At 48.9% G+C, this 13,898-nt stretch overlaps 1 protein-coding gene across 9 annotated transcripts in view; it reads right to left on the bottom strand.

Annotated features, from left to right (window-relative positions):
- PPIP5K1 (diphosphoinositol pentakisphosphate kinase 1) overlaps nt 1-13,898 on the bottom strand; it is a 114,623-nt gene that overhangs the window by 84,369 nt on the left and 16,356 nt on the right. For all 9 annotated transcript variants that reach the window (XM_029910721.1, XM_029910725.1, XM_029910726.1 and 6 more), the window contains 9 exons: nt 13,785-13,886; nt 12,199-12,285; nt 11,645-11,720; nt 10,932-11,041; nt 9,856-9,941; nt 9,236-9,364; nt 7,546-7,667; nt 5,616-5,798; nt 63-204 (listed from right to left, as the gene is read on the bottom strand). In XM_029910721.1, coding sequence (XP_029766581.1) covers nt 63-204; nt 5,616-5,798; nt 7,546-7,667; nt 9,236-9,364; nt 9,856-9,941; nt 10,932-11,041; nt 11,645-11,720; nt 12,199-12,285; nt 13,785-13,886 — 1,037 coding nt within the window. The remainder of the gene's footprint in view (nt 1-62; nt 205-5,615; nt 5,799-7,545; nt 7,668-9,235; nt 9,365-9,855; nt 9,942-10,931; nt 11,042-11,644; nt 11,721-12,198; nt 12,286-13,784; nt 13,887-13,898) is intronic.

The raw sequence follows: 13,898 nt of genomic DNA, 5'->3' as shown, positions 1-13,898 counted from the left end.
TGCACAGACCAATCTAGAGGGTTCTGCTCTGGACAACCCTCTTCCCAAGCCCAGCCGCTCACCTGCAGATTTGGGATCTTCCAGACGTTTGCATATCTGGGAAGTGAGGTTCTCGATCAGGGCAAACACCTGGTCACAGATCTCTACTGGGTTCTGGATGAAAGTCATGGAGTTGACCAGAGAGATGCTGCCTGTAGGTGCTAACTGCAGAGTAAAGAGAACACAAAAAGGTTAGTGTCTATGCATATAGAGAGCACAGAGCATCCAGCCCAGCCCCAGCAATTAAGCTTCTGAAATGGTGTGCAACTGACAAACTAACTTCCTGTGTAACAGTCATCCTACGCATCCACCAACAGCCTATGCCTCCCCCGACCCTCCATGCCACACCTGGCCTGTTGGCAAAAGTCTCCCTCTATGCTACAGCAGAGACCTTCCAAGAGGGGCTAGATGGTATTCATAGGTGAGAAGCCATTTCCTTTTCTCTACTAGGTCTCGGCTTCTTCCATTTTGGGACCTCAGGTTACAAGAGAAAAAAGTTTGGGGGACCCTCCCCCAGTATAGTTGTAAGGAAGGAATGGTGGTCATAATCTCCAGGATCTGTTCCTGGTCCCCAGGTTGAGAACCATGCTTTACTCCCAGTGCATCAGATGCTGGTGAGGGCAAGTGCTGCAAGGTGCTTCATCAGTACAGAGGAGTCTGGGTCCTGACAACGTACATGGAGTGCACTGGATCCAGGCTTGATTATTTTACTTCCCATGCTCAGCTGCCATGACTGCTCCAGGTAGACCTGCGAGGAAGAGGCCCTATGCTTGTGTGGGAAGGAAGTCCCCTTCACCTCAGAGAGGAAGAGGCCAACAAAGGCCTACAACCAACTTGGCCTCACACTCAACACCAAGAAAACTAAAATACTCCACCAACAGGCTCTGAAACACCAGGATCCTGCTCCCGTAATTCAGATCAATAGAGACCCTGGAGACTGTTGAGCTGCTGAGGTAAAGGAAGTGCTATCTGTAGCAGAAAGCCAACACTGATGAGGAAATTCAACACCACCTTCAATGTGCCAGTGCTGCTTTCAGACGCTTGAGAAAACATGTCTTTGAAGATTGTGACATCAAGAATCAAACCAAGCTTCTCGTGTACCAGGCTGTTATCCCTGCTCTCTTGTACAGTGCCAAAACTAGGGTCATGTACAGTAGACACCTCAAGATTTTTGAATGATACCATCAATGGTGCCTCTGCAAGATCTTCTGAATCAAGTGAGATGCCCGACTCACCCGTATCAGTGTTCTGTCCCAAGCCAAAACCTCCAGCATTGAAGCTATGACCATCCACCACCAACTCTGTTGGGCTGGTCACATTCTTTGAATGCCAGAAAATTGACTCCCGAAGCAGATCATGTTCTCACAACTGAGCCATGGCCAATTGATATGGGGTGGGCAAAAATAACGCACTTCAAAGGCACCCTCAAAGCTAACATGAAGAAGTGCAATATTGATATAACTCCTGGGATGCCCTCAACCAACCAAAATGGAAAAGGACCTTGTGACAAGGATCCCAGTATTTTGAGATCAATGGAGACAACCGGAAACTGAGAAACAGGAAAGAAGAAAAGAACATGCCGCAGCCTGATCGACAATCCAGATCCACCCCTTCCACTGGGAAATGACTGCCCCAATTGAGACCAGATCTATGGATCTCGGATCGGTCTCATAAGCCACCTGAAGATGCACCAGTGATAACTGGCTATCGTTTTATGGATGACAATCATCCTCGAACGCCGAGGGATCGCCGATGAGAGAGGAAAAGCTATCCCTTTCTCAAGTAAGTTCAGAGACTGTCACCGATAGCATTTGGGCTGCCATCAGTGCGTGCATAAGAACCTGTAGGACTAGCACCTGGGACCATGCAGGTTCTGGGCCGCTGACACTTCCATATTGCCATTGGAAACTTAGGCTGGGTTTTCACTGGAGGACCCAGTGATGCTAGGCACTGCAGGAAGTACAGCCCAGCAGGGCCTGAGTGGCAGCCCACTGATTGGCTCATGTCGATATATAAACCAGGAAGCCGTCATGGAGAGTGGTCTGAGCAACCACACAAATCTCCTGCTTGCTTCTGTTCCAGACCTTGCCTTGTTGTGGACCTAGACTCCAGCTTCTGATTCTGCTTTGTCCCTGACTCTATTTGCCTGCTGTCTGTAATCTGGTGCCTGATCCTGACTTCCTGGTAGCCTGACCCAGTTCCACCCCGACTCCGCTATGTGTCGCCTGACCGCAAGTGAGTAACTGACCAGTGCACACAGGCCGCCTGTGGCCCGGCCCTGATAAAATGTGTATGCACATGTGGCACAGAAGAGAATGATGATAATCTACTTGGAGCACCCCCATAGAACAGGCAGAGAATTTCACCCCATGGTTCCTGCATCAGCCTATAAATTCTGGCTGAACATATCTTTTAGAAAAAGACATCTGGTCTTGATTCAAAAAGAATCCAAGTGATGGAGAACCCACCACATCACCCAGCAAGTTGTTCAATGGTTAATTACGCCGACTGTTAAAAATTTACACCCTTATTTCTAGTCTGAATTCCTCTAACTTCTAGCCACTGGATCGGGATATGCCTTTGTCTGCCACATTGCCTCTACTATCACAAGCCTTTTCCCCCGGTAGTTACTTGCAGATAGTGATCACGCCACCAAATAACTCTCTTGGAAAAACTAAACAGATTGATCTTATTTTAGTTTCTCATTTTTTTCTCACTGTAAGCCAGGTTTTCCAGACCTCAAATCATTCTGAACCTCTCCGATTGATCACCAACATCCTTTTTAAAGGGTTGACACCAGAACTGGACACAGTAACCAGTAATGGTCTCACTAATGCTGCATACAGAGGTAACAGCACCTCACCTACTTGATACTCTCTTATGCATCCAAGGGATTGCATGTGTTCTCTTAACCAGTGCAAGGCCCTGGAAATTAGGTCCTAGTGGATACCAGCCGGACATGAGAGTCCCTTTCAGAGTCACTGCTTTCCAAAATACTCCCCATTCCCAGAAGTGTGACCCACTACATTCTTTGTTCCTACATGTGACCTTCACATTTAGCTGTACTAAAATGCATGCTGTTCAAAGAAGCCCAACTTACCACATGATTCAGATCCCTCTGTAGAACTGACCCCGCCATTATTTACCTTTCCGTCAATTTCTGTGACCCCTGCAAACTTTACCAGTAATTATTTTATACTTTCTGCTAGATCACGGGTAAAGATAGCGATTAGTACTGAGTAAAGAACAGATCCGATGGACGCCACTTAGAACATCCTCACAGAATGATTCCCCATTTACAATTTCTTTTTGAGATTTAGGGAGACAAATTTTGAACCCATTTAATATGGGCTACATTGGTTCTGTACAGTGTTAATCTTGTAATCATGTCACATGGGACCAAGTCAAGTGCCTTACAGAAGTCTAAGTATATTATCTCAACACTATTACCTTTGTCAACCAGACTTGTAAGCTCATTACAAAGTGATATTGGGTTAGCTATTTCCCATAAAATCATGTTGACTGGAATTAACTAATTCTTTACTGATTACATCCCATATCGGCCTTTCCACATTTTGCCAGGTTCAGTGTTAGGCTGTCTAAACTAGAACCACTCGGTTCATCCTTTTTAATACTGGCACATTAGGTTTTTCCAGATTCAGCAAGACCTGGGATGGCTCTGTCCCAGATTGAGGTGTCATTAGAGGAGGTTTTGAAACAAATTGATAAATTAAACAATAAGAAGTCACCAAGACCAGATGGTATTTACCTAAGTGTTCTGAAGGAACTCAAATGTGAAACTGCAGAACTACTAACTGTAGTCTGTAACCTATCATTTAAATCAGCTTCTGTACCAAATGACTGCAGTATAGCTCACGTGACTCCAATTTTAAAAAGGGTTCCAGAGGTGATCCCGGCAATTATAGGCTGGTAAGCCTGACTTCAGTACCAGACTAACTGGTTGAAACTATAGTAAAGAACAGAATTGTCAGACACATAGATGAACAATTTGTTGGGGAAGAGTCAACATGGTTTTTGTAAAGGGAAAATCATACCTCACCAATCTACTAGAATTCTTTGAGAGGGGTCAACAAGCATGTGAACAAGCAGGATCCAGTGGATATAGTGTACTTAGATTTTCAGAAAGCCTTTGACAAGGTTTCTCACCAAAGGCTCTTAAGCAAAGTAAGCTGTCATGGGATAAGAGGGAAGGTCCTCACGTAGATCAGTAACTGGTTAAAAAGATAGGAAACAAAGGGCAGGAATACACAGTCAGTTTTCAGAATGGAGAGGTAAATAGTGGTGTCCCCCAGGGGTCTGTACTGGGAACAGTACTATTCAACATATTCATAAATAATCTGGAAAATGGGGTAAACAGTGAGGTGGCAAAATTTGCAGATGATACAAAACTACTCAAGATACACCTCTACCCTGATACAACGCGACCCAATATAACACGAATTCGGATACAACGCGGTAAAGCAGTGCTCTGGGGGGGGCTGCGCACGCCGGCAGATCAAAGCAAGTTCGATATAACGTGGTTTCATCTATAACGCAGTAAGATTTTTTGGCTCCCGAGGACAGCGTTATATCAGGGTAGAGGTGTAGCTAAGTCCAAAGCAGACTGAAGAATTACAAAGGGATCTCACAAACCTGGGTGAGTGGGCAACAAAATGGCAGATGAAATTCAATGTTGATAAATGCAAAGTAATGCACATTGGAAAACATAATCCCAACTATACATATAAAATGATGGGGTCTAAATTAGCTGTTACCACTCAAGAGAGATCTTGGAGTCATTGTGGATAGTTCTCTGAAACCATCCGCTCAAATGTGCAGCAGCAGTCAAAAAAGCGATCAGAATGTTGGGAATGATTCAGAAAGGGATAGATAATAAGACAGAAAAATATCATATTGCCTCTATATAAATCCATGGTACGCCCACATCTTGAATACTGCGTGCAGATGTGGTCACCCCATCTCAAAGATATACTGGAATTGGAAAAGGTTCAGAAAAGGGCAACAAAAATGATTAGGGATATGGAAGGCTTCTGTATGAGGAGAGATTAATAAGAATGGGACTTTTCAGCTTGGAAAAGAGACAACTAAGGGGGGATATGATAGAGGTCTATAAAATCATGACTGGTGTAAATAAGGAAGTGTTATTTACTCCTTCTCATAACACAAGAACTAGGGGTCACCAAATGAAATTAACAGGCAGCAGGTTTAAAACAAACAAAAGGAAGTATTTCTTCATACAACACATAGTTAAACTGTGGAACTCTTTGCCAGACGATGTTGTGAAGGCCAAGATTATAATAGGGTTCAAAAAAAGAACTAGATTTTAAATTCATGGAAGATAGGTCCATCAATGGCTATTACCCAGGATAGCCAGGGATGGTGTCCCTGGCCTCAGTTTGCCATAAGCTGGAAATGGGTGACAGGGGATGGATCACTAGATGATTACCTGTTCTGTTCATTCCCTCTGGGGTACCTGGCATTGGCCACAGTCGGAAGACAGGATACTGGGCTAGATCGATCTTTGGTCTGACCCAGTATGGCCGTTCTTATGTTACCTTTTCGTAATCCCCCTCGCAGAACTTGGCATCCTTCTGCATGATTTCGTGCAGCCGTGCCTTCACTCTGTGCTGGCAGCTGCTGAGGGAGTCGCTATCGCTGTCCAACAGCCCGTTCATATTGGCACTTTTTACCATTTGCACCAAGATGGGGGTTAGCTCTCCCTCCAGAGCCAGGAGACCCTAGAGCAGAACAGGAGAGGATTTCAGCTCAGTGAAACACAAGCCAGCACACTTTCTAGCAAATTTCATGACTAGTTTCTCCTTCAAGTCACCAAATGAAATCCTAGCTGCTGAGGATGGTTTTAACTATGGTAGTGTTTAGGAAAGTGCCAAAGATTCTGTCAGTGCAACTAGAACTGTTGTAGGTTTTGACTGGAGCAGTCCTTGGCTGCCTAATGCACCCTCGAGTCACTGACTTCTAAAGGGGTGGAACCATTTATATAATGAAAGCTCCTTGCAAATCAGATTTCAGAAGACACTCTGATTTCCCATTAGTCTGAATGGTACCCACAGACACTCCCAACCTGATCCCTACCCCACACGGTCATTTGGGACATTTCACTGCCCATTTACAACCAAGTGGTACCAGAGAGACACAACTTAAACCAGTGTTGGCCAAATTTACTGACCCTCCGAGCCTCATATGACAATCTTCAGAAGTTCGAGAGCCGGGTCACACCTGCCGGGGCTCGGGGCTTTAGCAGGAGCGGGGCTGAAGCCTTGAGCTCCGGCAGACTTGCGCTGTGGGGCTGAAGCCCTGAGACCAGAAGCCCCTAACCCTACCACCGGGCAGAACCCCCGAGCTCCCGCCCAATCTGGTAACAAAGAATGGAGGGAGGGGCTCCGTGAGTCACATTTTAACTGTAAAAAAGCCACATGCTGCTCGTGAGCCGCTGTTTGGCCACCCCTGCATTAAACTAAGCAGTCCTCTGAGAAACAACCTTTTAAGCAACAAACACCTAGAAGCATACAAATGGCTCTGGCATCATGCACACCCAGGATCTGACTGATTCGTTACCAGGCTTCAACTACTGCTCCAGTGCTGTCAAATGCAGCAGAAATATGAGGGTCATATTGCACTGCCAGTGCTGCCCCATGCAAATGTACAGTCTCTGAAATGTGGACAGTCTCAGACACCCCCATTAGGACAGCAAAGGGGTTACCCACAGGAGAACTCACCCTGCGTATCATCTGGGCCTGCTTTAAAAGGAAAATAATTATTGAGACCTATCTAGTGGAGTTTTGTAGCAACTCCAGATGGTGTAGATCAGAGGTGGGCAAACTATGGCCCGCGGGCTACATCCGGCCTGCAGGACCGTCCTGCCCGGCCCTTGAGCTCCCAGCCCGGGAGGCTAGTCCCAGGCCCCTCCCCTGGTGTCCCCCCTGCCCCACAGCCACGCCACCACATGGGCAGCGCTCTGGGCGGCGGAGCGATGCACTTCTGTCGAGCAGAGTGGCAGCGTGTCTAGCTCCATCCGGGCACCGCGGCTGCCAGACATGCTGCTCTGAGAGGCATGGTAAGGGGGCTGGGCGGGTCCCGGGGGGCAGTCAGGGGACAGGGAGCGGGGACAGTTGGATGGGGTGGAGGTTCTGGGGGGGGGGGTGTCCCGGGGGGCAGTTAGGGACAGGAGTCCCAGGAGGGGGCAGTTAGGGGACAAGGAGCAGGGGGGGGTTCGATGGGTCAGGGGTTCTTAGGGGGGCAGTCAGGGGGCGGATAGGGGGCGGGGGGCAAGCTATTGGGGGAGGCACAGCCTTCCCTACCCGGGCCTCCATGCAGTTTTGCAACCCCAATGTGGCCCTCGGGCCAAAAGGTTTGCCCACCCCGGTGTAGATCCTTTGCTGCTGGCCATCAGCCCTACAGCCAAGAACCATCTCTGGGTTATCTGGGCTGCTGTGCACTGAGCAGATACCGTAAGAGATGAGTCACCTTTGCAAAAGCTGCTGCCGTCATCTGAACCCTGCCCTCATCTGAAGCATAGATCTTGAGGTCATGACGGTAGGTGCTGTGCAGTCTGAGCAGGCCACACCCTGGGAAGCCAGCATAGTCACCTGGAACGAGAGCAGAGACTCAAACACAACTTTCAAACACCAACAGCAGTCAGCTGCTAGGATCTGTCAGAGTTAAATACACATCCAAAATTCTACTCCTTTAGGGAACAGATACCTTCCTGAGACAGTTACAGTTCTCTGCAAAGTTCAGTCACACCGACACTCAGTCTTTGGGTTTGCACAGAAAACAGCTGTGGTGGGGAAGGCCCTGGCTAATACCTGACACAGGCTGAAAAAAACAGGCTAAGAGTTCTACTGATTCACTGCAGGATGGGACCAATCCACGTAGTCCTAGCTTGAGGGCACTGGGCCAGGGAGCAGAGAAATCATCATAACCAGAAAGGGTTGGTGTCAACAAGTTACTGTTATTAGAGTGGGTCCTTGTAGTGAGGCACAGGGGCCTCCCTCTGAGCCAGAGGGGGAGGAATGACCCCAAACCCACTACAGCCCTTAATTACTTGATGGGAACAAACCCCCGAGTCAGTGATTAGGGGCTAAAGAAGACACCTGGATACTCAGAGCCATTCCTATTGACAGCCCATTACTAGCCCCTGAATGACAAACTGCAGGGTCAGTTTACCCAGTGTCAGCAGGGGAGCAGCCCTGTCTCTACCAGAGCCTCAGAGGGAGGGGGACAATCACACACTGTATGACTAGAGTAGCAAATAAAATCTCCTCTTCTGGGGTCTGGTTTATTAACAGACTAAATGAACTTCTATTTGCATTGCAAACCCCTTTCTGTCCATGCCTATCCTGTCTTCCACAGCCCTCTTCCTAGGGACTGTGACTAGTCATTACTAAGGCTGCGAGTCTGTCATGGAGGTCACGGATTTCGCGGATTTCCATGACTTCTGCAGCGGCTGGTGCTAGCTCGGGGGCTCTGCAAGCTGGACAGCCCCTGGGCCGGCAGCAGCAGTTTGGGTGTGTGGGAGGGGGCTCAGGGCTAGGGGCAGGGGATTGGGGAGTACAGGGGGGCGCTTACTTTGAGGTGGGGGCCCCCCCAGCTCCCACTGGCATGGCCCCCCTACAGCTCCTAGGCGGCAGAGGGGTCTCCATACCACGTACTGCCCGCAGGCCCCGCCCCGTAGCTCCCACTGGCTGCAGTTCCCAGCCAATGGGAGCTGCAGCAGCCAGTGCTTGTGGCAGGAGCAGCGGAGCCCTTGCCCTGGCCCCTGCCTCTGCCGCCTAGGAGCTGCAGGGATGTGGAGCTGGGTAGGAAGCCCCTGCCAGCCCTCCCAACTCCAAGTTCTCCAGGCCTGCTGGATTTTAAAACATTTATCACTAGTATATGTTGTTTAACATCCTCCTCTGTTACAAATGGACTGGAAAGTAGTTAGTCATCCTCATGTGACAACCACATCATCCTTCTTTCCAAACACAGAACAGAAATAGTTATTGAATTAAAGCAGTGGTGGAGCCCTGAGCCACATATGCTACTAGAGCCTAATCAAGAGAAAGTATTCAGATGCATGCATGCGTCCAGTCACCAGTGGTGATTAGCAGGCTACGTGTGGCCTCTGCACAGTCAGAGACCACAACTGATGAGCAGCACAAGAGGGAAAGCTCACCTTGGCCTCCAGGGTACATACAGCGAAAGGCCCGACCAAGCTCTTCTGCCTGGACCCTTCCTGCTGGGGTCAGCTCTCCACCCCATTTCAGCACCAGTAGCAGAGATGGGGAGGGCTCTTTACGGGCATCTAAACAGATAAACAGGCAGTCACCATACTATAAAATAGGGGCACAAGATCCAGAGACCAACGGGCCTACAGGGCAATGGCAGAGGAGTCTCAGCATGGGCGTGATTTCAGTGGGCGCTGGATCAACAAGAGCCTGTCTAATAGACTTCAGTAAGTGCATGATTAGGGGGCTCTGGATTTTGGGGACATAGGGGTCAAATTTCCAGCCTTAATGACAGAAGTTCAAGACAGAGCATGTGAACTCCAATCCGCCCTAAGGGATGGGGGTATGTGTTCCCAGCCTTTGGATGGCATAAAGCATTCAGGTGTTCGCTCCAGTAGGTCTTGCCATAGTGGCAGAGAAGGCATGCATTCGTCCTTCTGACCAGCACTCTGCTCTGTCCGCACAACCCCAAAGGTGCAGTCCAAGCTGGGGTGACAGAGCAGCATACAGGTACTGAGCCCCAGGGATTAGAACCAGTCTGAGAGGGAGCATGTGGGGGTTTTTTAACCTTCATCTTCACTGGAAGCTTTTGGGTGCCCACGAGGCAGGTAGGTTAGCTGCACCTTGCGGTTAATGCCAGAGAAGTGTCCGTACCTGTCACAAAGGGAGAGAAATCAATACCCTGGCCCCATAGTCCCCAGGCAGCAAAAGGCAAGGCCACTCAAGCTCCCTGCAATGCCCTTCTTACGGTCCTTGGATGGGCTCGTTTCCTGGCAGCACCACTAAGTGGCCAAGTTATGCGCTGGTGCTCTACATCTGTGACCCAGCATTCAAAGCTGGCAGGTTTGCCTGCTGCCTCATTTAACAAAATGGTCTGAAAACAGAAGACTTCCTTGGACTCAGAAATTAGTGTCCAGAGGGCGTCAAACACTCTTAATTTCTACCTATACCTTTGACAGATGAACACAGAGTCCCATAGTGCTGCCTCCTAGGCCCAAACAAGGGGAGATCTGGTTTACTTATTAGATTTAGGCTTCTGTATGTTGGAGATGCCATGAGACCACCATGTCACCTGTTATGTGGGCCCCATAGGCTATTCTGCAAGGCAAATGCAAGGCCAAATCCAGAGATACTGGATTCACCAGGCCCGCATCAAGGTTTCAGTTTTCCTTTTGTTGCACTCTTGGGGCTAGAACAACCTCCCTGAGCAAAGCTACCTCCATTCCATTTGCAGATCTCTAGACAGAGGACATTATATGCACAAGTGCTGTGCATCAAGGGGATGCTTTTTCCTTTTTACCAGCAGTGGAAGTTCCCCATTGTCACAAGAGCATTGCTAGGTCAGGGTGCTGGGCCTTTCTACACCAAAACCAGAAGACGTCATGCTTACAGTGCCCAAAAAATAAGAACTGGTGCTTGTGGTGCCAGTTTCGGAACAAGCCCTGCTGGTGTCATCCTCCAGGTACTGCTGCCTACAAGAAGGTGACTGCAGCCTCTGCCACCCCTAGGGGACTGGCCAGGCATGACATGAGCAGCACACAGTGCTTCAATAATGTGTCTCCCTTCTGTAGCTGCACTATTATCCTCCGGGAAGTAGGCAGCTCTAACATGAGCCTCCACCCCACCAGACTCGCTCTTACTCACATCTCCAGGACAGTTTTTAGCTGCTCCAATTTGGACTTCCTCTCCTCTATCTCACAGTCATTGTGAGTTCCCAACTCCACCACTAGCAGGCGCGCAATATCCAGCACTTCCTGTCAGGGATAACAAGCACCATCTATCATGTACCCAGAGAGTTTGCACCCCCTCCCCTTTCAGTGCCCCAAGGCTAACGGACACCCAGCCCCCAGTCACCCACTCTCCTCCCAGTGAGCCAGGGAGGATGGACACTCAGATAGCATGCACCTAGCTCCATGGCAGCTCACATCATTGAAACCGTTTCCCACATTCATCTGCAGGGACATTTTTGATCTCCAAGACACAGCTTTAGCCGGGATAAGTTAGGGCCAGTTCTAGTTCCTTCCACTTTCAGGTTGCAGCTCTGTCCTGCTCAGGAGCAAACACAAGCCTTCAATTCCTCCAGTTCTCGAAGTCTGAGGCGCTCTCTCACCGAGACAGCGCCATGATGGGACAGCAGCAGGACTGACATTATTGTGGTTCTACAGCAATTCATCTTTCCTCAGGCTCTTGCCCATGAGCAGTCCCTGCTGAAAGCTAGTGACATGACCTGCTGTGTGTGTGATGGGGAGAGTGATCAGGCAGTGCTCCTCCCATTGACCAGCCCCACAAAAAGCTCTCTCTCGGATCCAGATCACCCAGGTCTTCTGTACAGTGACCCCAGGGAGGTCTCCCCTCACCTGCAGCTGCTCTGGTTTCTTCAGCTTCAGCTTCCCTGTCTTGTAGCCATCATATTTCTCAAATAATTCAAAGAACCTAAACAGACAAACAGACCTAGTCAGATTTTCAGCTCTTCCTATGCCAAGAGGATGGTCATCCCTACATACCCAGCTATGCCTCTTCAGCGAGAGCTGGCATGTCTACAGGCTCATCCCTGCCCCCCCAGAATTCCCAGGAAACAGGTGCTTTCAGCCTGAACTAGGAGAAGGAAAGATAGCCAATGGTTTCTCTCCTTCCCTTTGCAAGTGCCCAGCAGGAAGTCCAAGATCTTGTACTTCGAACAAGCCTTCATCACAAGCTGCCCTCTCCCAGTGCTTGCATGGAAAATGCAGGAGCTTCCTGGGGCAGGCTAGATTGACTGAGTGAAAGGGATTAGTGGTGAATGGAGCCAGAGAAAGCACTACTTCCCACACAGTGGGCTCTCATGCTTGGTCCATGGCCTCAGCAGCTAAGCTCTCTACCTATCATTTCTCTTGACTGCAAGAGTCGATACCCCTTCTGCTGCACCCATTACCTAGCGTGCTTAACCTCCATCTTCATCTTCTGCTTGGGGGTGCGGTCTCCATGTCGTATCACTGCAATAACACAGCGCAGCTCCATCCTAGAGTGGAAGAAACCGAAAAGCATACGCCCTGTCAGGAGACAGCACCCTTCCCATATACTCCGCCCTCTCCCATTCCAACACCAACACCAGGAGTCAGATCCCCTTCTTGCAGAAACCCCTTTCGCCCCCATGCTCTCAGAAGTCTGCTTCAGTATTAGAAAGCCTACACTAGATCTGGGAGAATCCCCATCATCAGATACGGTTACCCCAACCCAGACTGGCACACAAGTTCAGAGCCTGCAAGACAGGAATCAAAATGCTACAGCCACACTAACATCACAGCAGACAACAGAGAGTCACAGCATTCACAAGTTGACATGTAAGCATGAAGCAGCAGGAGACTCTGGTGGTGTGAGCTGGGCCAGATGTTGGGCAGCTGTAGGAACAGGACTTTGGACTGTGCCAAACTGCTTTCAAGAAGTGCACAATTCCACTTGGGGAACACAGAAATGGCCAGACTGGACCAGACCACTGGGACAACACCGGTCTCTGCTTTTGGCCAGTACCAAACGAAAAAACCATGCACCAGGCAGTTCTGGGACAGCCTGCCCCAGGGCTAGTTTCCTCTGACCCCCATTAGTTAAGGCCAGCTTATGCCCAGAAGCAGGAGCAATGACATCACTTCCAAAACTTTTCAGTAATTACCAGAGTAACTCTGGCTGTGCTTATTATCCATATAAATGGCCAACCCTTTTTTTGAGTCCTGTGCAGCACTTTGCCACAATATGCACTTGTGGCCATGAGTTCCCCAGGCTGTCTTGTGTGAAAAAATATTTGCTTTCATCAACTTCAAATTTGTCACCAGTCAATGAAACTGACTGTTCTCAACAACCTTTCCCAGCATACAAGAATAAGAGAACTTCCTGATCTACCTTCTCCAGATCAGTCATCATTTTGTATATTTTTATCCTACCCTCCTATTTGTCTCCTCTCTAAGGTAACAATTCCAATCTTCTCTCTCTCTCTCTTCATAGGAGTTTTGTCAGTCTCCTGTTCATTATCACCCCTCTCTGCACCCCATCTATTTCTGGTACAACCTTTTTACGACGGGGTGACCAGAACTGACCACAGTATTCTAAATGAGGACATCCCACAGATTATATAATGGCATCATGATACTTTCACCATCCCATTTCTTCAGTATCCTACCAGTTTTGTTTTGATTGCAACTGCACACTGAGCAGGGGGCTCATTCAGCTGTCACCATGACACCCATGTCCCTTCCCTGAGTTGATGTCGTTCCTTTAGAACTCTCGAAGGCATATGAGCGGTTCATATTATTCCTCCAATGTGCATTAGTTTGCATTTCTCAACACTCAATTTTATCCTTCGTTGTGCTGCCCTCCCCTAGTTTGGTTAGGTCTCTCTAGTGCCTTACAGTCTGTGTGTTCTGCACAGACCCAAATGCTTGGAGGGGAAGCACAATGCTACGGGGGAGTATGGCAATCCTTGGCTACCCATGGGGGCACCCTTTGCTGGGGCTAACAGATACTCACATGGTGCCTGAAGTTGTGGGGACAATGGGAATATCCTCTGCCTCTGTTGGGATGGACCAGGGAATCTGGAACTGGGGAGCCAACTCCCGCATGATTATATTCCTGGAACAGACC

This window comes from Terrapene carolina, unplaced genomic scaffold (assembly GCF_002925995.2).
Source record: "Terrapene carolina triunguis isolate 2854851 unplaced genomic scaffold, T_m_triunguis-2.0 Scaffold67, whole genome shotgun sequence".
In the NCBI taxonomy this organism is placed as follows: Eukaryota; Metazoa; Chordata; order Testudines; family Emydidae; genus Terrapene; species Terrapene triunguis.
Note: the sequence above shows the minus strand (reverse complement) of the source record. Positions and strands in the feature narration are given on the sequence as shown.